This window comes from Seriola lalandi, unplaced genomic scaffold, assembly GCF_002814215.2.
Source record: "Seriola lalandi dorsalis isolate HSWRI2012SDOR001 ecotype SW California unplaced genomic scaffold, Sedor1 jcf7180002054832, whole genome shotgun sequence".
In the NCBI taxonomy this organism is placed as follows: domain Eukaryota; kingdom Metazoa; phylum Chordata; class Actinopteri; order Carangiformes; family Carangidae; genus Seriola; species Seriola lalandi.
Window position 1 is genome coordinate 292326 of NW_019525385.1, and position 25057 is coordinate 317382.

At 39.3% G+C, this 25057-nt stretch overlaps 3 protein-coding genes across 3 annotated transcripts; all 3 read right to left on the reverse strand.

The window, feature by feature from the left end:
- Nucleotides 1-672: 672 nt before the first annotated feature.
- Nucleotides 673-12947, reverse strand: LOC111670080 (bifunctional 3'-phosphoadenosine 5'-phosphosulfate synthase 2-like). Its single transcript, XM_023426640.2, has 12 exons — nucleotides 12628-12947; nucleotides 9912-10026; nucleotides 9529-9764; nucleotides 9279-9417; nucleotides 8981-9099; nucleotides 6706-6819; nucleotides 5615-5726; nucleotides 4469-4674; nucleotides 4156-4291; nucleotides 2563-2831; nucleotides 2224-2453; nucleotides 673-1676 (listed from the first exon to the last, which is right to left on the reverse strand). Exons 1-12 carry the CDS (start codon nucleotides 12841-12843, stop codon nucleotides 1535-1537), a joined length of 2034 nt encoding a protein of 677 aa, XP_023282408.1. The 5' UTR covers nucleotides 12844-12947; the 3' UTR covers nucleotides 673-1534.
- Nucleotides 12948-14552: 1605 nt separating this feature from the next.
- Nucleotides 14553-19546, reverse strand: minpp1a (multiple inositol-polyphosphate phosphatase 1a). Its single transcript, XM_023426645.2, has 5 exons — nucleotides 18858-19546; nucleotides 18584-18778; nucleotides 17484-17581; nucleotides 16388-16518; nucleotides 14553-15305 (listed from the first exon to the last, which is right to left on the reverse strand). Exons 1-5 carry the CDS (start codon nucleotides 19444-19446, stop codon nucleotides 14921-14923), a joined length of 1398 nt encoding a protein of 465 aa, XP_023282413.1. The 5' UTR covers nucleotides 19447-19546; the 3' UTR covers nucleotides 14553-14920.
- A 486-nt stretch (nucleotides 19547-20032) lies between these two features.
- Nucleotides 20033-23532, reverse strand: LOC111670039 (multiple inositol polyphosphate phosphatase 1-like). The gene is made up of 5 exons (XM_023426582.2): nucleotides 22897-23532; nucleotides 22623-22817; nucleotides 21955-22052; nucleotides 20846-20976; nucleotides 20033-20486 (listed from the first exon to the last, which is right to left on the reverse strand). The coding sequence occupies exons 1-5, from the start codon at nucleotides 23459-23461 to the stop codon at nucleotides 20102-20104; spliced, it is 1374 nt and encodes a 457-aa protein (XP_023282350.1). The 5' UTR covers nucleotides 23462-23532; the 3' UTR covers nucleotides 20033-20101.
- Nucleotides 23533-25057: the final 1525 nt, after the last annotated feature.

Below are 25057 nucleotides of genomic sequence, written 5' to 3' on the forward strand. Positions count from 1 at the left end.
GGCAAAATTAATCAGTCCTTCAAGTTCACTCGACCATCTCTTAAGTGTAATTTGAAAGCGTCTCAGGATCTCCTTAATCTGTTATAAAAGATCTAGTTGGCAAAGCCAGTCCAGAGCCAAACCATGTGTTTGTGCACAAGATTTTAGATAATTTTAAAGAACATCACCATTGTTGACTGCTGCTAGTCCAAGTTCACTCCATTAAACATGAAATCTGACTGTTTTTGGACAACAGTGAGAAACACAGGATTATCTTTGGGTCTGGTCTCAGTGAGTGAAGTTATCATGATTAGTGCAGTTATTAAGCCAACCTCCTGTCAGACACCAAAGTGACTGTGCACGTTCACACGCACTTACAGTAGTTTCTCCTGCAGTTATTCTTGTGTTTTCCTTTACCAGTTCTTGCCAGCAGAGAGCAGCATTGTACCATTGGCTTTGCAGCCCCAGAATACCACACTGCCCTATCCTTACAACTTTAACCTTAAACTGATAAGTGTGCACCTTGTTCTGACAGATGGAAATGTAAGGTATGTTGCACAACCAGTGGCACACAGACAACATCAGGACAGAGATATCACAGAAAAGAAAACCTTTAAATCCATTTAATTTAAAGGTATCTGGTTAAGGGTTACAGTACATAATGTCCATGTTAAGCACTCACCAATGACTCAATAACAAATAATTTCCTTTTATTACTGCATTTTACATACTCACTTTCATCTTCCTAAAACTGCAGGCCTTTATTACACGAATGCACTTCCCCACTTTATAAAGTCACACAAATCTCAGATGCATTTCAGGCAAATGCCGACAAGATATTTAAACAATTTCTCTTTTTTATGAATGTTGACATTTGAGAGAAAGGCACTTTCACATTATAAAAAAAAAAAAATCTATGTTGTGGTTCACAATAATATGACACATTAACATGATGAATTAATTAACATCCATACATGTGAAACAACAGGCACTGTAGGTAGTGATAAAACTGCATGTAACTTTCATTGAGGTCATACAAGTAACTTGACAGACTGTGACAAAACTGCCTTAAAATGCTACGAAAAGTGAAATCTACATGTTTATGTCATGCATTCCTTTAGATATTACATGTAAATATCCAAAATCATTTCCCTGTCTTGGGACGTGCTCCTAAACTTAAAATATAAAATTTAAAAAAGAATCTCAAGTTACTTTTAATTTATTAAAATACATAGCTTAAGTTAATATGTATATAAACATACAATGGATTTATAAATCACATAGTTTTATAGGAATGTAAAAATGTAATGCTTAAACTGCTTAAGACAAGTCATTTTGATTTGGCGAAGACAAAACACCCACCCCTGCCAGAATTACTCATTATTTATAGCAATCTAAGTTCATCACTCTAAATACCATTTTTTGTATAAGATAAAAGAAGAATCTATCTAAAAACTCCAGGAGGGATGGATGTGATGTATATGTAACCTCCTTTAAGAACTAACTATATTATTTTATATTATACTGCTGACTGGTGATCTGAGCATTGTGTTGATTACTCGTCCTTTTGAAGAGACATGTAGTATTCGACCAACACCTTCCAGGCCTTGGGGGCCATGAAACCATCGGGAGGGTACTCTTTACTCCGAGCCAAGTTCCTCATCTTGGTTCCAGAGATGAACTCAAAATCAGTATGTCTAAGAAACAGGGCAGTATAGAGAAAGAGGGTCAGAGAGTGAGGATAGGTCATTACAAGTGTTATCTAGTCTTACAAAATTACAATATTTACAAATTATACAGTATGATGAGGCCATGATCACAACAGCAGAAAAATACCAAATGGTACTGAATCGAGGATGAGCCTCATAATTCACATTGTCAGAATTTTGGGAGCTGTTTTAAGATTTATACTATAATCTGCTGGCAGTGTCAACAGGATAGGACACGGGGTCATTGATGGTTCACATTTTCATGAAAATCATGTTTTCGTTTAAAAGATTTGGGTGTACAAATGTGTGTAGGAGGATGTTATGTAATGCTACATCAGAATTTCACAGCAAGTCTAAAAATAATGTTATAACACATTCTAATTTAAGAACATTACACCTTAAGTAAAATAGCAGCACTTATAATCTACAGCACTTTGTCCCTTTCATTTGCTCTAGTTTTTGTTCTCACAAAGTGCATCAGTCCCAATACATTCAAGCTTCCACACTACCAATCTGCAAATCTTTCTCAACTCACCGCTCTGGGTCATAAAAGTCCATAGCCTTCTTAGTCTTGTTGTAGGCGGCTACCCTGAAGGGGATGATCTCCACAGAGGTGAGGCCCGGGGCCATGGTGAGGACCTTGCCTCCATGGGTGGGTTCATACAGGTCCTGCTTAGTCTCTGGGTGAGGCATGCCTGCTGGGTCTCGGCCAACAATGTAAAAATTTGCTCCAGCAATCATTCTGGCTCTACAATGCCACTGCACCTGTTGAGAAATTGGACGACATGCAGGTTAATATTCAATCATACACATATATAATAGGTTACTGATCATAACCGCCGACTTAATAAGTTACTGCAACACTGCTCCTCACCTCTGTGGGTCCAGCATACATCATAGGTGAGGGGAAGATGGCAACAATGGTGCTTGCTGGGTCGAGGATACCCTCCTCCAAGACAGCAGCATGCTGCTTCATCCGCCAGTCCAGAGGCACATCATCATCTTTAGTCCAGCCGCCAAGTGGGTGCAACAGGAGGACTGGATTCTTGTATCCTCGCTCTAGCAGACGGCGCTTGGTGTCCTGCATCAGCAGGGCGTGACCATTGTGGACTGGGTTACGCAGCTGGAATGCAAATACTGCGTCTAAGGAGGACAACATGGAAGAGCACAAAATAAAGTTCACTTAACAATAGTGTTTGCAGCAATAGCAGCAGAATTAAAGTATTTGAGTTGCTGAACTTCATGATTTGTGCAGTCCAAAATGTGAGGCTCATATTGTGCATTTTAACATCTGTCACAGCAAAAATGCTCATCATGCCTTTTACAAAACTCAAATGGACTTTCTGTCATAAATTTGGCAATTCAATTTCCTTTCCTAATTTCCTTTAAAGGACAAATCTGTTGATATTCTATATTTTTCTTACTGTCAACAAATCATATGATAAATCAAAAACCAACAATGAATTGATCTTACCAACAAGCATTGTCAGTTTAGCAAAAGCCCAACATAGATTATTTATCTGTGCCACTTAGCTCCATTGTATCCAAAAACTATTAAAAACTCATCAGCGTTGCACTGGGTGACACAACAACCACAAACATGAGCATTATTTTGTGTCAATCTCACATATACCATCATAAATACTCACAAGTATACCTGCAGCAGAAAACAATCCCCAACAAATGCACTTCCTTGTTTAAGTAATGTTAAACTACAGTCCCCACCTATTGTAGAAATTCAGCCTATTTATACAATGAACGTATGCATTTTTGAACCGTTTCAAAAGGTTTAATTCCTTAGTAAGTACAAATGCACTTGGGTCTGAGAGATAGGCTTGGGAAGTTGGAAAGTACAGAGGGATGGATATTGTTGGTTTTGGACTTTTCATAGGGTTTGTTAAGAATAGGAAAACATAGATTATTGTCAGCCTCATCTGTTCTGTGGACATCACAACATGCTTGCACTAGTACCAAAACTCAGACGAGCATCACGGAGCAGCAAAGAATAGAGAAAAACAAAAATGACCAAAATAAATACTGCATTTCGGTGCAGATAAATAAAGGACACAATCTTGAGCACAGCATTAATTTCAAAGTGAACGGGTGAGAGACAATAAAAATAAAAGGTGATCACATTTCATTGTTCATTACTTTTCAGACAGATACCGCCCTGTGTGTCTGCACTGAACACAAATCACAATCATTGCCATGCAGCTTTAAATTTACCATTTTATTTTTTCATCTGGTCCTTTGTCAAGTTTTTCTGAAAGACAAATGGTGCACTGCTAAATACATTGCTTTAATGTTTCATTTACTTTTTCCCTCACTGTGATGGATATATTATTTATAGAATGGTATTTTTTCAGAAGACACTTCTGAAATCACATCAGAAGCTACTTACAACAATTCATATTCCATTTTGTGTTCTCTAATTGTGACTTTTTGTGAGCAACTCAAACCAACTAACCCGCTTTCATGTCTTTGAACCTCTGCTTGAGCTCCTGTGGAGTAAGGCGGTACTGGTCAAGTCCATCATTCCATTTGATTCGCTCCAGCACCTCCAGGTCGCCACCCACCAGCCAATCACCTCCCTCCATAACCATCTGCACAAGGTGATAATCAGAGAATACCAGTTAGGCTATGTTTTACTGACTCAAATGTTTACCTGTAGCTGCAATTAGTATTAATCTTCATTGCATTTTAACTGACATTAATAATATGATATTTTTCTGGGGTTTGATTTATGTTCTGTTTTATTCAATATATATAGGCCTTATTACCTTAATGTAAGGGTGCTGTGGACAAGTGGTGCCCCACTGTCTGGCACAGCGTTCCTCCTTGCGGTGTACATAGAACTCTGGGTTCCTGAGAATAGCCACTCGTGAACCCTGGTGCTCCAGAGCTACAGCCGCACAGCCATCCAGCTCCTGCTTGGCCTCATTGCTAACAGCCAGGACAATGGGAACAGACAAGTTGATGGCCCCACCTGAGACAGAGCAGGGTTCAGTGATTTCAACCGCTCAGCGAAGGCAAATATCATTTCAGATATGTTATTTACATTAAGGAAACAAATACAACGCATGTCAAACTTATTACAACAAATTATTAAAAGTGTTGATTTCCAAACAGGTGTATTTGTATTACAAGTACAGTTGCTGCCAGCAGGTATGTGGTAAAATTGTTGAGAGGCGCAATTAATTTGAAAAACTACAAAGTGTGATTTGGTTTAAAAATATCTTTACACATATTGAGTGACTGTAATAGCTGTATACCACATGTTGCATTGAAATTAGTCTTACATCAGTGATAAAATGAGTTATCAAAAATATATAAGTAATGAATAAACAGTTCAAATAGTTAATAAAGGTAAAGGTAATAGATGACAGTTGAAATGATTTGATAAAAGTAATGATCAAATAGTTGAAATAGATCAGTTTTATAGCACTTGGCTTCAGTGCTAACAGGCAGGACGATGGCAACAGACAACTTGATTCATTATCTCAATAATGTATAATTATAAGATAAATAGCTAAAAGTAATGGACAAATGGTTGAAATGTCATCATGTCCATCATCTGCTACTCCAACTGGTAGTTGTACAAATGCAAACCACACTAAATATTGACAGTTCCATTGTATTAAAAAATAGCCCATTTTATGTAATTAACATTGTTAAACACCACCAGTTTTATATCAAATGAACACATTTGGAAAATGACGGGTGATGTTGATGGGAACTAACTTAGAGGATATAGATCCATAAAAATATCTTGTTTTTTATTGTAATGAATATATAAATTCTGTAAAAAAAAACACGCATCTGAGTCCTCTAGAAGGGCTTTAAGTGCAGCATTTATGTGTTGGACTACACTGCTGGGGTGTAAGGGTTTAAAGCTTACAAGGAACGTGAGTGCAGTCATCTCTTACCATCCAGCAGGTTGCCAAAATGTAAGACCTGGAGGAACTCTCTCTCTCTCATGAAACCCTTAAGAGGGCTAGCCCAGCCCTCTGCCAAAACCTGCACCCACTGTAGATCTAACTGTGGACAAAGAATATTCACTCATTATCAACAGCCTGAAAGGAAGATGTTACTAAAGTTGAACAGCATTTAACATGCAGTATGTTTCAACCTCAGGAAAGCCACAGATTTAACTACGCTGATGGTATTCAGTGTATTGTAAATGTTGATACACTAATAAACAACTCTATGATTACTCTATGAATGAAAGACTCAATGCATTGTGGTAGTAAGAATGCTGGAGGGTTGGAAAACAGGCACAGCAAATCTGTGCTTTCTTTTAAACTCACATATTGGCTCTAACCTTTTGACCTCCAGTGCCAAACCTTATAAAGGCCTCATTGTGCTGTGTTTGATTGAGACGTTGCTGCTGCCTTATTTATGAACAGTATATTAATTTACTCACTAAACCATAGTGAGATGTTCTGAGATAACATGTTGTGCACACAGCTTTGGATGAGTAACAGACTGAAGACATATTTCACAAATGTTCAACATGATTATTACTGGTTTATTTTCTGGCCAAAAACAAATCAGATGACTTATACTGAAAGGAAGTTAGTGGCTTGCCATATTCAGGACATTGACTAGAAAGCAGTCATATGTAGCGTACTGACTTACAGTCATATTGTCATTATACATTAACTGCCATAAATTATTTTACTAGAGATATTAAGGTGGCATATTGCCCTAAATTCTGGAAAAAATAAAATGCTTATGGTGGTAAGCATCCATTCACCTCCAGAGAACTGACCTGAATGGTGATTTGATAAGACAATCCTATTAGTGTGCGTTTCAGTGCTTCTGCCCTACGCCTGGTAGGGTTTTATGTCTTTATTAGTACCCCGGGAAGTCAGAGTGGTCATTAGTACACAGGGTCCAAACAGAGGAAAATGTTTATGGGCTCATCATGAGCAGCTCTCCGCCATGCCCAGCATTGACCCCCTTGTCCATTTGCTGTGTGATAAAAAGAAACCTATATACTGGAGCGCCGGGTTACCTTGGTGATGCTGATGGTGGGAAGCGTGTTTGCGTCAGCCACAGCAAGAGTCAGCTTGTTCTCCGGAACAAAGAGTTCATTCACCTCCTCCATGATCTCGCCTGGTACAATATTCTACATACAAGCAGAAAAAGGGAATATGACGATTGATTTCTCGACTCATCAATTAATTGTTTGGTCTATAAAATGTCAGAAAAAGTGAAATATGCCCATCACAATTTCCCAGAGCGTAAAGTGATGTCATCAAACTGCTTGTTTTATCCAACCAGCAGTTCAGAATCTAAAGATATACGATTTAGTGTCATATGTGACAAAGAAAAGCAGCAAGTCTTCACATTTGAGAAGCTAGAACCAGAAAATGTTTCACAATTTTTGCTTTAAAAAAACTGAAATTCTTAATCAATTATCAAAATGCTTGCTGATTCATTTTCTTTTGTCAACTAATCAATCTATTGACAAATTGTTGCAGCTCTATAGTAATGTATTAACTTACAGGTTGTGCCTGTGAGTTTGGTCTTTAATTGCAGATCTGACGGTTGTAGTTGTAAATATTTTTTATGCAATTTGTGTGGCTCTATTGTAAATAGTCAAATGTTCAATATAATTTTATGTATATTTTATGTATTGTGTTGTGTTAAAAGCAAGGGTGAAATAATTGTAAAACCTTCATGTCACACCTGTGTCGCTACATTAGTTTAGTTAGTTAATTTGTCCTTGTGGGTATTATTAGTTTCCTATACTAGCGAATAGTTTATTGCATAAACCAGTTGTCTCAGGTCACTATTAAAAGACGAGAATGAAAAAACAGCTTAGAGTTGTCTTAGAGGCCTCTGGAGAAAAGTACTGATAACTGCTGCCCTCCTTCCACAAATCGAACTTTTCTCTTTACTTGATACATTTTCAAAAACACAAAAATCCAGCACCTAGTTTATGTACAGGGAAGCATGAACAGTTAGGTTTAAGATCTGTAACTTTCTCTGGTTGTTTTGATGTGTAATTGTGTATTGCATACGAGTTTGCATCCTAGCTCTGTGTTACCGAGAGAACATGAACGTGGCAACTCTTTGTTTCGCTCAAACCCTTTTCATACCAGTTCCCACTAAATTACTGGCACCGGATTTGAGCAGATGAAAAAGGTGCCATACTTTAGTAAATTTACACTGCTCTATTGTTTTTGGAAGTGCAGTTTCCAAATAATGAAAGGAATCAGTCACAACTTGAAATGTGGAAATGACCCAACTTCATGGAAGTGTATTGTGACGCAGACTGCTACAAAAATTGCCTCAAGACATTTAATATGCAATGCGCGTACATGCGTGTAAATGCCACTACTTACTACATTTTATCTTCCATTCCTTCAGTGTGACTTGAGTGCTACAATCACAATCCTCAATTTCCTCTCTCAACAGCTGTTTTTAAATATAATTAATTTACTGTATTTATCAATTACAGGGAACACAGCATTGTTTAAATCAGCTGTACCTCAGAGACAGAGCTGGGAAAACCTTATGTGCTTAACTTTAAAAAAAAATTTTTACACAGCATGATCCTTGGCAGCAGATGTTCAAATGTATGTTCATTGCTTGCATCTAAGTCTATTAATAGTACTTTCATTTCATAAGACATGGGCTGGGTCACACTTGTCTTTCCAGTTTAACTTATAAAGTTAGGGTGTGACAGAAACTGGAAATTGTAATAGATAAACTTTATATCTGTACGTCAGCTGACAAATCTGCAGCAATGATGTTATGTAATCATGTCAGCGTGGAACAGAACCTCAAAGGAGTGTTTCCAGCATTTTGTGGTATCCATGCCATGAAGAACTGAGGCGGTTTTGAGAGCAAAGGGAGGCCCTAACCAGCAATAAGTATGGTGTTCCTAATAAAGTGCTCGGTGAGTGTATGTGGTAGCTACTTTTTTTTCAACTGAATCATTATTCTTGCTGCAAAAACCTACCTTGTTGTTTGGTTTTAGCACAGCACATCATGGACTATAATGAAGTTTCTTTGTGACATAAGCTGCTTGTTTAAATGGGGATATATTATTCTCTGTCACTGACAATCTAATAGGTATTAGTATTTGACATTTACATCACTTACACAATGGTTCCTTAGCCCACAGCTGAAACCTGTGTGTGCATGTCGCTTGTACATTGTCATTGCTTTACAGATTATTTTCTTCCTGTTTGTAATGTTAATTGTTTTGTGAGAATATGTGCAGTACAGTGAGTCATTTGTTCAACTGTGAAACCAAAATTCTTGTCGGTCGCCCCCACCTGGTCTCTGAGCAGCTCCAGCACTTGGTGGAGGCATTCGTTCACTGAGAGTTCTCCGGTTTTCAGTACAAGCTCTGGCACCTCAGGACGCTCATAATCGGAATCAATCCCAGTGAAACCTGACGACAAATGTAAAACCATTAAAATAAATGTCATTGAAATCCTGTAGCCATTGAGAGTCCATTTTTAGATATATGTATAACCACACGCCCTGTGGTTGTAAAAAGGATTTGGTATTACTTGAATAACTCAAAGGGTGGTAGCGTGCTAAACAGGGAAAGTTCATTGTCTCACAGACCTTTAATCTCGCCAGCCCGAGCCTTCTTGTAAAGTCCTTTTACATCTCTGCTCTCACACACCTCAAGAGGAGCATGGATGAACACTTCGAAAAATGGTAGCCCGGCGCTCGCATGGATCTTCCTCGCCTCAACACGATCCTAAAGAAAAACGATAGATATATTTCATTTAAGCCTTCATCAGATAATGGTTTTCTACCTACTTAAATGAACAGATATGCACCATCCCATGAAAACAGAATGTTTTCTGACCTTGGCGAAGGGGGAGATGAAACTGGTGATGCAAACCAGCCCAGCATCTGCAAACAGTTTGGCCACCTCAGCAACGCGACGGATGTTTTCCTCACGGTCTTCGGCGGAGAAGCCCAGATTCTTGTTCAGGCCATGGCGAATGTTGTCTCCGTCCAGTGAGTAGCAAGGGATGGCATGGGACACGAGATACTCTTCCAGGGCAAAACTGATGGTAGTCTTCCCAGCACCAGACAAACCTGGGACAATGTAGTAAGACGTGTAAACAGTGTGTTTAAAATAGTCCATATCAGTTTAATCCTTATGCAATGTATGCTTCCTGTATGGCTGAGGAATGAGCCACTTCATGACTAATAAGTGGATATCATACGAGTATAAAGATTTACCGGTGAGCCAGATGGTACAGCCTCTGAAGCCTCCTCTGGTACCCACGACCTGCCCTCTCTTGCTCCGGCTGACATGGTGGGCCTGGTACACCACATTGGTTGACCTGTTGAGGTCCTGAAATAGAAGAACACGGGTTCAGATAGAGGCAAACTGAAGTGATTCTGTGGGAGATACTAATGATACAGATAGCCTGATGTAGAAAAAAGGCAAACAGTAATTGAGTAGTTGCAATAAGCCATCTTACTGGGGTATATCTAAATGTGAACAGCTCAGATCATGTTAATGTTGTTATGTTATGTTGTTACACGTCACACCTCCTCTTTGTTTATTCTGATCAGTTTGTCAAGTCTGGTAACATATGTAAGCTAATGGTTAGCATGGCCTTCAGAAAAAAATGTAGACACAATGACTTCAGACCTGAACAGACTTGCTGTGTCGTGCCAATAACATGTCATGGAACTTTACAGAGAAATCAGAGCCAAGTTTAGCATAGTACCACTTGTTCTAGATGCCCTGCCCAAAGTGACTATGTGGACCAAGCTGTGGATAAATGGGGCTGTATTGACTTCTAGAGGGGAGGGGTAGAGGAGGGAGGCAGGGAAGGGATGGAGGGAGGGAGAGGACTGACACAATGTGTCCAGTGTGCTGCCTGCAGCCCAGCGATGATGTGGCAGTGCTCGTGCCCACACGTTTGCCCTCTGCACCCACTCTCCCTTCTTCCATACATCCACCCCACAGCTTCACTTTTTTTACCCCCCCCCATCACTATTACCTTTTGCCTATAACCTGTCTTCCACATTTCAACCCAGTGTTACAGCAGTTTAACATGCTATTTGATCTGACAGGGTTTCATTTTAAAACCAACCATCTGCATTTAAAGAGCTATTTCTCACACACACACACACACGCACACACACACACACGCACACATACACACACACACACACAGCAGTGACTGTGAAAATTGGTGACCTCAACAAACAAAGGTGTGCTTCAGTCAAGAATGTGGGAAAAGCACAGCATAAAGTTTTTCTTTATGGCTGTCTTCCAAGTGGATGAGGTGCTGCAGTTTATAGATAATCAATCTTGCCAGTGCTGGTATTAAAAAATAGAAATCACACGAAATATGACTTATTACTTCTTGAATTTCTCCTAGGGGATCAATAAAGTATCTATCTATCTGTCTATCTATCTATCTGACCTTGATTTTAAGGGCGTTCATTTACCTGGTACATAGCGCTGTATATACCGGGTATTATGTTGTTGAGCTAGACAAACAGCATTATTACAGTGTTATTATTAAACACAGGAGACACCTTCGCACCTTTCATCACACTCCCAATGTCAACACATTGCTCCTTATTCTCTCTCTCTTCCATTCAACAGTTGAGGAACCATTCAACAGTGGGAACATTATGTATTTTTTGGCACATCATAACTGTGAGTTTAGTGAAGGGAAAACTTGAAGACCAAAACCCAATTTTGAAGACATGCCTTTATCGCAAAAAACATTACTTCACTTCATATTATTATTCTTATTTCATTTTAATAATTTTTTCTTTGCATTTCAAATGCTTTTATGTTTAACCAGCATGCTGATAAGCACTTCCCAGCTGAATTCCTGTGTAAGAAACATAATATAAAGTATTGTTATTGTTCATTCAGAAGACCTTATGTAACTCCTTTCTCTTGCTCCCAGTTCAGCCTACATCCTCTTTCTAAGGAAATAGCAGCAGATGAGACGATGATAAGCGCTCTGAAATTTCTCAACGGAACGCATACATTTAATAATGAAGATAGTCAAAGTATTCTGTCAAAATTTGGGTGACTAAACAACTCAAACAACAGTATGCATTAAATTACACTTGATTTTTAGGGCTGCAACTAATGATTATTCCCATCAGATACTGTATAATAATAAATATCTATTGAAAAAAATAAGTTTAGGTTAGATATTTAAATTGATCCTTGTCAAAAAAATCTGTTCATAACGCAAGGATATTCAAAATACTCTAATTTAAGAAGCTGGTTTCACCTTTCTGATTAAAAATAGCTGCTAATACTCAGCTCTGTAATTAATATGGTGGAATCAGTGTCACACACTGTGTGCAATGTTGAACACTATAAAATACAGGGTTTTTTGGACAAAATTCTCCTGGTCGTGTCTGATTTCTTGCTATTCTCATTTTTTTTAGGATAAATCCGCATATGCTCTCCAAGTTAGCAGCATTCCTGTACAGCATCAGCCTGCCATCTCACAGTGGCTTCTTTCTCCCCACCCTCACAAGACACTCTATGTTATGAATGGACCAAACAGACATGGATACGTTACTACAACAACCAGCCTATTCAGAGTCAAGGCATGTCTGTAACCATCACACCTGGTAGTGCAGTAAAGAGGCACAAAAGTGAACATGGCATTGAAGAAAACAAGCTTTAAAGCAACGATCCAGAGCTACTTTGAAGGAAAAAGTCATCTATTGTGTCAACTTTGTGCTGCCTTTTCTGTGTGAGCGCACCAGACCTCAGTGGAAAGAGTCTCGTCAACAACTTGAACGTATACGTTGAGTTGTGATATTCACACTATCATTGTTGTGTATTAATAAGACACCCACTTGACACATGTTCATGTTTAACCACATCTCAAGCGCTCACACACACTTTTTTGCACTTTTGACACTTCTTCCCCTCCCCGTTATCTCCACATCTACTTACCGTTCTTAGCTTTTTCACTCCGGACATTTCGCAAGAGTCTAACACCGCCGACGGACCGGGCTTCACACACACACACACACACACACACACACACACACACACACGGGCCTGGGTGGTGACAAGGTCTGCCGCTCGCTCGAGTCGTAACAACCTTTTGGCTACGGTAATCGAAGAAGACGACGGGCTTTTAAAAGGGACTACCGAGACACGTAGCATTCCGCTGGCCCAGCCTCAAGCCCTCCTCCTCCTCCAGAAATCTGCATAATTTGCCGGATAGCAGCCAATACTCAAGCATAACGACATGACGGGGCCGAGCACCGTTACCGGCAGGACTTGTCGGAGGCTGGGCGTGATATTCCTTTACAGCAGAACTGAATTAACCCTAATACTTTCAACTTACACCAGGCAGTGCCGGTGTATCCTTTGGCGGTGACTAGACAATGTCACACCCAACTCAGATTCCAGTAAAAATCTTGAGTGCAGCTGTAGCGACTCAACTATAGACCGAACCGTTAAAACACATTCGCTAGCCTCTAAGTCACAGCTGTACGTCAGGAGGCAACCGTTAAGCGTAATTTAAAAGCAAGCAAGCACATATCAGTTAACGACGGTTGAGTTCTATCGAAGCAAAATGGCAGTAAGTTTTTGTTACTGTCTTCTGTCTGAATTTATTCACACTTAATTGATGTTATTCAGCCAAAGTTACTAAACCCTTGAAGAAACTGAGCACTATAGTGCACAAGTTAATATTTGGGTGGGAGAACATGCTAATAAAACCCACCAAAACTAATGAAGCGTTAGATACTCTGCGTTTGCAGTTTAAGGTTCTACGTGTATATTTTAACCTCCTGTTACAGTTGATTATCCATGATTGAAATGAGCTAATGCGTCTTGTGAAGTCATAATTAACTTTAGTAACGATGAGTTTTTGGGTCTCAAACACCGTCGTTTTGGGGAATATTTCACTGTCCTTTTACAGGTGGAAAAGTGTTCAAGTGCTAGTGATTATTTTGTTGGTCATCCAAACCTTGCAGTCAGAACAGATCCACACCAACATAATCTCTCTATGTAAATTATTGCCAAAAGAGTAATATTTATTAATAAGTTATTAGTATAGTTGTATAGTTAGGATAGAAAATCATTGGCTTTATGCAGTAGATGTAAGCCATTCATAAGAATAACTTTGAGATTGCCTGGTTTTGAAATAGTCCTTTAAAAAGTATATATCTTTTCATAACCAGGCAGTTACACCTTACCAAATACACTTTACTCACTTCTAATAAGCCACCTGCAGTTATAAATGTGAGTAAGTCATCAATAAAGGGTTTTAATCTATCTGGTCTGCAGTTGTAAAGGTTTAATAAATGGATTCATTAATAAATTGATTTTGGACAACCTGGAAAAGTAAATGTTCTTATTGGCACAGACAATCAGAAACCTGGATGATGTTAAAATCATACAGGGCTATGAATATCCACTTTTGTTATATATACCGAATAAAACCGGGATAAGGGACATAGGGACATAAGGTACACAGCTGTGTACCCGTAAAGGTGTAAAGGTACTATGTGCGGTTGATGATGGTATGTTGCATGTTGCATGTTGCATGCATGTTGAATTAAACCAAAATGTCATGTGATTTCAGAGTAGTCACTGACTTGTTTGGCCCATGGCACCAGAAACAGCTGCCAAATTCAGTATATATATATATAAAAAGGTTAAATGACTTGTGAGGCATGTATAATGTAATAAACACCACCAATTTTCTTGATATACATACTGACCACACAATATTCTATCCAGCAGCCACAAATGGCAGCGCACTTCAGTTCAGGAAATGCTTCAAGTGCTTCTTGAAAAACAGGAAAAGAGCAGAATGATGAATACAGATACATAAATTTCATACGCAGAACATATAAAATGTGTACACTGCAAAAATAAATTCTTTAATTTCTGCAAGTTATGCAACAATGGAAAGAATCCTTGTAAAATAAGCGATATAGCAGTAGCAATACTGTGATGGTACAGATAAACTTGAAATTCAATTCTAAGGCTGGGATTGTGGTGCGTTTCAGAGCCAACAAATCTGCCTTTTCTCAGGCCTAAGACAAAGGGAGTGAAAATGCTTCTTAGTTGATTCATTCAAGTCAAAAAGTAATATGTTCATGATTCACATAAGAGAAACATTCAGACTAAGCTGCGCCAATTAGCAACACAAGATTCACTCCATTTTGCAAAGAAAAGACAATACATCCATTATAATATGTTCTTTTCCAGAATCCACCCTGTCAGCTTAAACCTGAGCAGGATGCTTGAACAGCTCACACTCAGTCTCAAAGTCACAGCCCTGGAGCAGTTCTCTGTAGTGCTCTTTGACGTCTTGATAGAGCGGCATGGAGGCCTGCTGGCCAGTTAAACCAGAGAAAGCCACAGGCTTCTCGTTGAGCAGTGGCTGCAGTCTCAGGTCACTTCCCCCACAGTCGTACAGAACCAGGACTAAGTTAGCTGCATAGGGCAACATGTGGCTGGTGCGGAAGGAACGCTCGGTCTGTGTGGCGTAGTTGGTCGATGTCAGGGCTTCACTGTCCTTGAAGAAGCCCAGCAGGGTAAGCAGTGGCAGGAGGGTCTCTGCATGGCCGACCTGGACTGTCACAGCTTCAGTCACCTGCTGGCCTGACCTAACATATAGCATATGTCAGACAGTATTAAAAAATGTCCATTACATGGTCCCAGAGTTGAAGATGAGTCTTGTTTTGTCCAACCAACAATCAAAAACCCAAAGATATTCAATGTATAATGATATTAAACAGAGAAAAACACCACATCCTCACATTAAAGAAGCTGGAATCAGAGATTCAATGTTTTTTCTCAATAAATTACAAAAATACAATTACAAATGTTTATGTTGAGCAACTATTCATTTCAGCTCCACTTCTGAAAAATTGACTAGAGCAAGACATGCAGTGCCTCAATCTTTTACTGTGTCTTACCGTGCAGTGATTTAAAGGATATAACTGGTGATATTGTATATTTTTCTTTTTGTCAACACATCTCATAAAAAGACAAAAAACAAGTGTTATACTAAGCTAGTGTTATACTTTCCTCATCTGCGAGTAGGCCTATGTGAGGGTCCGCTAGGGTCTCCGTGATGTAAATTTCGTTATCAGACAACGTATGCAAGGCTCTGCACAGATGTTTGTGTACCCACCAATTTCTTGTGTCCCCGCAGACTTGTCCCTGCCAGCCTGTGCAGCCACTATGCTACAAGGGCACCAACTGTGCATGCACTCCTCCAAGCTGACTAGAATAAAGTGTAAAAACAACAACTATGCGTCCGCGGTGTCTGCAGCTGTCACTGTGCACATCTGCAAGGAAGTGTAATTGAGGCCTTATTCCATAGACGTCCATTGTGAAAAGCTCATCAGTGCACCACATCGCTGCACTGGATTACATGTTCCTTCATTACAATGAACCTTTCCACTGTAGTTTATCTTATACTAGTACTGACTATCACACAAAATGTGCATTAATCCACAGCTGAAAATAATCCCCAACAAACACTCAGCAAGTTTTACATATTTTGTAGGAACGAATGGTCTTGGGGCTGAGAGACAAAGACAAGGTAAGGTTATTGAGAAATAATTAGAGACGTGCTAATGCATTGTTGGTTTTGGTCTTTTCATGGGATTGACAAAAACAAAAAAAAAATCAAACGACAACACTCTTCACTTTTATGTGCTCAAAAACATGTTTTACTCACTTGTTCTCATCGGCTGCTTTGTCCAGTCGGCTGAACACATCATGGAAAAGAATGCAGCTTGACTTACTGTTGATATCATGACCATAGCTTCTTTTCCAGAATTGCTTCAGGTCATTTGCATACTCCATAACCTGATGAAGCAAATAGTACAAACAGTTGGTAGTTTGGATGTGAAGTGGGCTTTGTGTGAAGACTACAAAAGATACAAATCTGTCCTTATTCAAGGTAACATTTACCTGAGTGTTAGGTCAGGGAGTAAGACAAGACACAAAACACTCTTTGTGACATGGATAATACCAAATAGTTTCTCAGGGAATGAATACTGGGGCAAGGCAGAGAATACCTGATACTACTTGTTTTTAAAACAAGTTGTAAATAAGGCAGAAGGCTCTCTCTAACTTAGTAATACAACAGATGAATTACTGTATAGGGCATATAGCTGAAGTTAATTTGTAGCCACCTGTCCGGCTTTGACTTTTAAATTCAGGTTTACAAAACTTCACAAACAAATAAATGGGACATATTCAACATTTTGCCCCATTAAGGTGTCTTTAGTGGCATGTTTCCTCACAATATTTGAGGGTCTAAGAATGATTGTCCCAGGTACTTCAGACAGAATTAGATAGGTCTGTTAGTTTGCTCTATTGTTTTTGAACCCTCCTTAAATCTTGTTACTTTTCCTTTCTGTTCCTATCTAGGTTTTCTATTACTTGCAGATGTGCTACTGATAAATTTAAGGAAAGTTTTAGGAAATCATTGTACACATTTTGATTTAAAAAAAAAAACCTGTGAAAAAATCAACTTGACACATTAACAACCAAAAACAACAAAACACAAATTCACTGACATTTTTGCATTCTGAAATTCAGGGCAGTTTTGGCAAAGTCTCTGCTTGTGTAGCAGAGCATCTTATTTGTCCATGTTGTGATAAATGATTAACAATGAATGAATTAACTGAAAACAAGCAGTTCAGGTTATTGACCCAAAAACATCTCCTTTAATTCTTGTGATGGAATCTTAGCTGAAGATGAATTAACAGGTATTTGATGAGACTCCAACATTAAATACACAAACATTAAATAGCTGAGGCACATACCTGTGCATCGACCTCATCAAAGAGCCGACACCAGGGGGAATTCACGGTCTTGATGGCAAACTCATAAGCACATAAATAAAAAGCAGCTTCAGCCATATCTGTAAGAGGAAGGTTGCAATAAAACGTTAATGAGTAGTGAAATCAGACAGGACATGCTGCCTTTAAAACAAACACAAAGGGGAGCACTAGGAAATCACCCATTTTATCCTAAAACCGAAACACCATGATGTACTGCACTGAGTGAACACTTGACTAAAGTTCAATAAATTACTAACTTGGGTGTAGGAGCTTGGATATTTTCAGAGTAGAAAACAGCTCCACCTACTGTGTACATAATCACTGTGAAATATTGTATGACCAATGAGATGTTCTGCAGACTGTTGACCCTTCATTTTCTATCATTTCCTTGAAAGGAACTGACATGTGACCGTAAATTCACTGGGAGGATCTGGAGAGGATGATATAATTTTGTATTAATACTGGGAAACTGTAGACAGCATTCAATTGGTACATTTTCAATTAATTATGTTCAGTTAAGTGTGAGTGTAACCTTGGGATTTTTTAGTAAGTGCAAATCAGATCAGCTGCATATGCAAAAATTTGATATTTTCTTAGAGGCAAGCATGAAGATAAAGTTTGCAATAATCAATGAATAAAGAATAGATTTAAATGGGGAAGTTTCTAAGGAAATATCTATAAACTCAACACATCTAACTATATATTCAATAAGCTTTTCTCTACTGCCACAAACTAAGTAGTACTTTTACCATTACCATTTTACACTTTCTGCTTCCACTCCATCCCACTTATTCAACAGTTGCAGTTACCTGTAGTTGTGCTCACGTAAAGTTGTGTTCATGTGTTTCAAACTGAAACATGCAGAAAACCTGTGGTCAGGTAACATACCAGTGTAGGAGTTTTGCTGGGGCTCTGTGCAAACTATAATGAAGCTCCGATCTATAGTATGCTGTGCTTTGTCCAGTGTACTTGATTGGAGCTTGAAGGAAACTGGGCGCAACAGTAAATGTTTACCCAGAGCCCCCAATGCATGTGCGTGCATTTATTTAAATAAAAGATCTGAGGATTCCTCTGCAACTGACCATCTGTGATGGTATTGTATTGTACTTTAAGACGATCCGCGATCTTCTCCTGGACCCTCCTCATCTCTGGCCCCTCCTTGAACTTGTCCACCTCTGTCAAAGCTGAGGGGTTTTTGTCAACTTCCTGCACAAACCTGGTGCATTTGTCAAAAAACCTCATCAGAGCATCGTTCACTGCATGGTCAAACTCCTTATCTGGGTGGAGAAATGGGAACAGGTTATTGCAAATGCATCTAAGTGGTGGACAGTGATAGTATAATCATCATGGCCATACCTTTAATAGCCCACAGCTCAGTCAGTCCTGCTTTAAAGGACAGTGTGCTGTTCACACACCTGTGCTTTGAGCTGGTTATGAATTTGATGAGTCCACCTCGAAGCTTCTCCTCTGAAATCAGTGAGGGGAACAGCTTCGACAGCCTGACGGCCAGATGCTTTTGATCATTCACTCCTTTCTGGACGAGTCGGCCGTCCATGTCCTCAGTGTACCACATCGTCCACTGCGTCTGGAGTTCACGCAGCCACTTCTCTTCGGCAGAGGCATTGCTCTTGACGAGGTCGTAAAGTTTCCGCATCTTCTTGATGTTTTTGGTCGTCGGGTATCTTGTGCCGTGTCTTATTATGGCAGTCAGATGAATTTCGCGACATTGTGCTGACGGGGGCTGTAAAATAGATCTGTTAACAGCAAGTATGTCCTCTATGAGATACGGGTTCACTTCCTCATACCTCCCTTTCGTGCTGAAATATTTGGCGATCGCTGGTATAACTGGATTGTCCTCAAGACTCACGTCATTACGAAAACAACAGGAAAAGCCAATTGTGGTGGTGAGATGAACAACAATGATTTTCCATAAAATGATCGGCATGATTCAGCCAAATAGCTTGTTATGTATGGCCGTGTGTACCTCCACCTACCAGACCCAAAACGGAGTGACGTCGTCCACGTGGGACTGTCCAGCCAACCCGTTACACAGAGCCTGTGTAACGGTTACACAGAGCCTGTGTTACAGAGTGACACAGGCTATAATGGACTTTGCACATTGACCAAGGCTGGATTACCAAAGTGGGCAACTGCCCAGCCTCAGATTTACTCCATATCCCTTTGGTCAACAAATCTCATTAATCCAATGGCCCTGGTCTTAAAACCTGGCAAAAATGAATAATGTTTTCAACTAGTATTTTGACTAAAAGAAAAGAATATATATATTCTTATCTATATGTATATATATATGTGTGTGTATGTGTGTGTGTGAGAAATATGAAACTGGCCAAACTAATAAGTGATTAAAGGAGCTTTATATAATATAGTTTTTTCAACACATTTGTCATAACTATGAAAACAAAAACAATTTAGTCATATCTTAATTTTAAAATGTTGATTGAATTAAAGCAACAAAGATTCAATGTATAAAAAAAAGAGCACTTTAGAAGAAACTTCTTCAACCGGTGACATTTTCAGGATAGGAGCATAATGTTTATTCCATTTTACAAATAGAAGAGAATAAAATGCACCCCATTTACCTAAACCTCAGCAGGAGGCTTGAACAGCTGACACTCAGTCTCAAAGTCACAGCCGTGGAGCAGTTCTCTGCAGTGCTCTTTGACGTCTTGATAGAGCGGCATGGAGGCCTGCTGGCCAGTTAAACCAGAGAAAGTCACAGGCTTCTCGTTGAGCAGTGGCTGCAGTCTCAGGTCACTTCCCCCACAGTCGTACAGAACCAGGACTAAGTTAGCTGCATAGGGCAACATGTGGCTGGTGCGGAAGGAACGCTTGGTCTGTGTGGCGTAGTTGGTCGATGTCAGGGCTTCACTGTCCTTGAAGAAGCCCAGCAGGGTAAGCAGTGGCAGGATGGTGTCTGCATGGCCGACCTGGACTGTCACAGCTTCAGTCACCTGCTGGCCTGACCTAACATATACAGGAAAAATGGGGTTCAGAATTAAACATAGCTTCTGCTGTAACATTGAAAGAGCTTTATTTCATAAGTTTTACTAATACAAATCAGAACATGCGATGTGTACCAAGTAATATCTGGGTAATTAGACCCAAGTGTTTATACCAGTTATTTTTCAGTCAGTATATGTGTACATTTTAAACCTCCATACTTCTAACTTAGGGATAGGACACAAACTAAGATGGAGGGACAAACAGATAAAACCAAAGATACCACTAATTATTTAATCTATTCCACTGAAGGTTTTCATCAAGGTCTTCAGTTAGTATAACCCCACATTTGTATGGACTGCAGTCCTTCAAACATGACTTACTTTATCTCATTGGCTGCCTTGTCCAGTCGGCTAAACAGATCATGAAAGAGAATGCAGCTCGATTTGCTGTTGATATCATGGCCGTAGCCTCTTTTCCAGAATTCCCTCAGGTCACTTGCATACTCCATAACCTGTTGGTGCAGAGAGTTCAATGGTAACCTGTATGTTGTTTATAGCAATCTGCTAGTTTTGCATTATATGAGGTTACATTTCAGGCTGTCTGAGTTTTAGGTCAGCCTGTAACACAAGACACAAAACACTCTTTCTTGTGTGACTAATGCGTCCTTCCCTCCTTAGAGACAAGCAATGGCATATCTAGATGACTTAGTGCTATTTGTTAGCTTTGTCCTGTTTGTATTAGATTCAGCAGTTGGTTTAGTTCCTGTACTTTCTGTACTTTGTGTCCCTGGTCGACCTAAATGCCCATCTGATCAGCTGAAGTGTGTCTCTGGGTAACTCAAGTGCCACTTTGTTGTGACCGTAGGGCAAAATAACCCAAACCTAAATATAACCCTTACACTAACACTGTGGCCGATAGAGGTGCTGCCTCTGTAAAGTCCTCACATGCGATAAATTGGAACAATATTTGCTTATGTAAAGAAACATCCTGTTCTCTATGAATAAATGAACTTGTGACAGTGGAATAGAACATAAATTTGCTGCCAAAGCTGCAGAGTACGAGCATTTTTGTATTTTGAAATTTAGGGCTGTTTCAGAAATGGCTAATACAGGTGTAAATAACAAATGAACTGTGGCTGAATTCCATTTAGCTGCTTCAGTTTCAAGGTCCTGGTATTGTTCATGCTGTCTGTCTGTCACACTGTCATGGCTTACTGGGACACTTGAATAGAACAGAGTCACCATTAATTTTATTTGTAATACCTGTACTTTTTCTGCTATGACAAGAATATGTGAAAAAGTATGGCTTTTTTCTCTGTGATAAAAAACCCCATAAATAAACAAACTTGAAAAAGGCAGCTCACCTTTTCCACAAATATTTCCTAACTAAATGTAATAAGACTTATGAACTCCATAGCTGAATTAAGCGAAGCATTTGATGCTACTGCCACATTAACTGTACATACTGTTGAACACTGAAGCTCCTTTACCTTTGCGTCATCCTCATCAAAGAGCTGACACCACGGGGAGTTCACTGCGTTGATGGCAAATTCATAAGCACATGCGTAAAATGCAGCTTCAGTCATGTCTGCAGGAGATAAAATGTTGAGTGGTGAAGTTACAGGAAAGCTGAAATGCCAGAAAAGTGACATCCTCTCGAAATAAACTGGAAAGCACTTAGAGAGTGCATACTCCCACTTCAAGCACCAAAAACTATTTTACTATCTAGTAGCATTACAGTTGCTCAGAGAGTAGTTTATCTTGATTTTAAAACTGAATCCTCTATGTAGGCATTGCTTGCTTAAGCAAACTGGTGCAGAGGCCTCACTACATCCACATCTGAAACAGCTCCACCTAGTGTCAGATATGATCACTGGGTTGTTCTGCATGTTATCCTCCTCAACTCTTGACTACATTTAATCTGATGTATACTGTCTTATATATACGTATATATAAATATAATCAATATGCGCTGACTCTATGGTCTGTTTCAGACTGTTTGTTTACTATGCTTGGATTAAACTTTAATCCAGGAAAACACACTCACCACTGAAAGCATGGATTCTTAAAAGTTTGGATTAAGGTAAATCTTGCATACATGAGTACATGTTAATAACACACTCAACAGCCAAAAAGGTAGTCTTAGTGCAGATAAAACCGTGTGTGATGAGACAGTACGGGACCCTAAGACGATCTGCGATCTTCTCCTGGACCCTCCTCATCTCTGGTCCCTGCTTGAACTTGTCCACCTCTACCACAGCTGAGGGGTTGTTGTCAACTTCCTGCACAAACCTGGTGCATTTGTCAAAAAACCTCATCAGAGCATCGTTCACTGCATGGTCAAACTCCTTATCTGGGTGGAGAAATGGGAACAGGTTATTACAAATGCATCCAAGTGGTGGACAGTGATAGTATAATCATCATGGCCATACCTTTAATAGCCCACAGCTCAGTCAGTCCTGCTTTAAAGGACAGTGTGCTGTTCACACACCTGTGCTTTGAGCTGGTTATGAATTTGATGAGTCCACCTCGAAGCTTCTCCTCTGAAATCAGTGAGGGGAACAGCTTCGACAGCCTGACGGCCAGATGCTTAAGGTCGTTCACACCTTTTTGGACGAGTCGGCTGTCCATGTCCTCAGTGTACCACATCGTCCACTGGGTCTGGAGTTCACGCAGCCAGTTCTGTTCACCAGAGGCATTGTGCAGGACAATGTTGTAGAGCTGCTGAATCTCCTTGATGTTTTTGGTCGTTGGGTATCTTGTGCCGTGTCTTATTATGGCAGTCAGATGAATTTCGTGACATTGTGCAGATGGAGGCTGTAAAATAGATCTGTTAACAGCAAGTATGTCCTCTATGAGATACGGGTTCACTTCCTCATACCTCCCTTTTGTGTTGAAATATTTGGCAATCGCTGGTATATCTGAGTCATCCTCAAGCTTCACAGGAAGTAAACAGAATGAGATGATAATAGTGAATTTCCAAAAAGAAGCCAGCATGATGCATCCAAGGGGAGGCTTAAAAATCAACTGTCTGCATAACTTTTCCAAACCTCAAACATCAGTGTGAGAGCATCAAAAATTGGACTGGGCAGAGTCCAGTCCTGTTTGTTTACCCCAATTTCATCACAGCATATGCTTACTTCAAAAGTAAACCAGATATTTCAAGCTACTGTCACCCAACTCCTTCCTGTATTATTTTGATTCAATGTTTGCAATGAAGAAAAAAAAGAGTTACAAAGTTCCACTTTAACAAAAAACAAGTCGTTACTGATGTTTTAATATCTTACAATGGCACAGTGAAGTTGTTTTATATGAAGACTGTGTTATTGAAAAGCCATTTGTTTAATCTACTCTATCGCTTTGACCACACATTTCTGGTATGACAGCACTGTTGCAGATGTACAAATTCTCATTATCACAGCTCCAGTAGTTCCACTTCAACAGCTTTCAGATTAAAGTGGAAATAACAAAACATTCACCACAGAAATGGAAGTTCAACAGTAAAATATGTCCTTATGTTGAATATTGTTCCACAGGTTCATGTACCTCTTGTTTGTGATTTATTTCCCCATCCACTGTACATTAGTCACTATTGCACCTATTTTATCTTCTTGTCTCCCAGTTATATTTTAGTTCACTAGATGCTGTTTGGTAAATAATTCAGTCTTACAGGATTTTACTGCATTTGGCCTTACACTTCATACTGAACTCACAGTACTCCATTAGTAAAAAGTCAAAAGTATTCACATGATTTTCATACTTAGACCCTATCATGAGGCACTTGTATATCAACATGCATTTAGGTGTTACTACTGTAAACATCAAGATGACATGAAACATATGCAAACTCCACAAATGCGAGACCCATCTTGACATCATGTAGGCCTATAACAAAATTCCTAATAATAAATTCCCAATAATATAATAATTGTAATTGTTGGCTAGAAATAAAATACATCCAGGCTTACAGTATGTCATAAACTGCTAGGCCTATTCCACATTGCATACATAGTTATTAACAGGTCTAAATCACAGGAATTAAGATATTTCAATTTCAGGTTTATTTTCCTAATTTTACTGTTAACATTTTTTAGATAACATCTGTGTGCAGACTCTACTGGGCTTTACAGGAATTCTCATCCAGGGACCAGTCAATTCAAAACTTTTACAAACACCACAAACTCAAAAGTATATTCAAAAGTGAAGGTAAAAGGAAGCAAGTACTGGGGTGATGTCGTCTGTTTTCCAGGAGCCAATCAAAAACAGTCTGCACAAGCTGCAGCTGAGAAAGGGAGGTGACGATTTTAAGAGAATTGTAATCCAGCCTTATTTACACTTGTAATTTTAAGTGTCTCATATCCAGTTTAAATATACATTTTAAATACTTTTGTTTACACTACATCGCATATATACATCCCTGCAGCCAGCATTTACACCTTTTCATAATCTGGCCGTGTCTCTTATTATTATCAATCTCTAATGCTTCTTGGTTGCATTACACTTAAATTACTTTTATGACTTGTCAGGGTCTGGAACAAGGATTAGTGTTTTATCATGTTAGAGGATAATCTGTGCTGTGCAGATCTTTGTGTC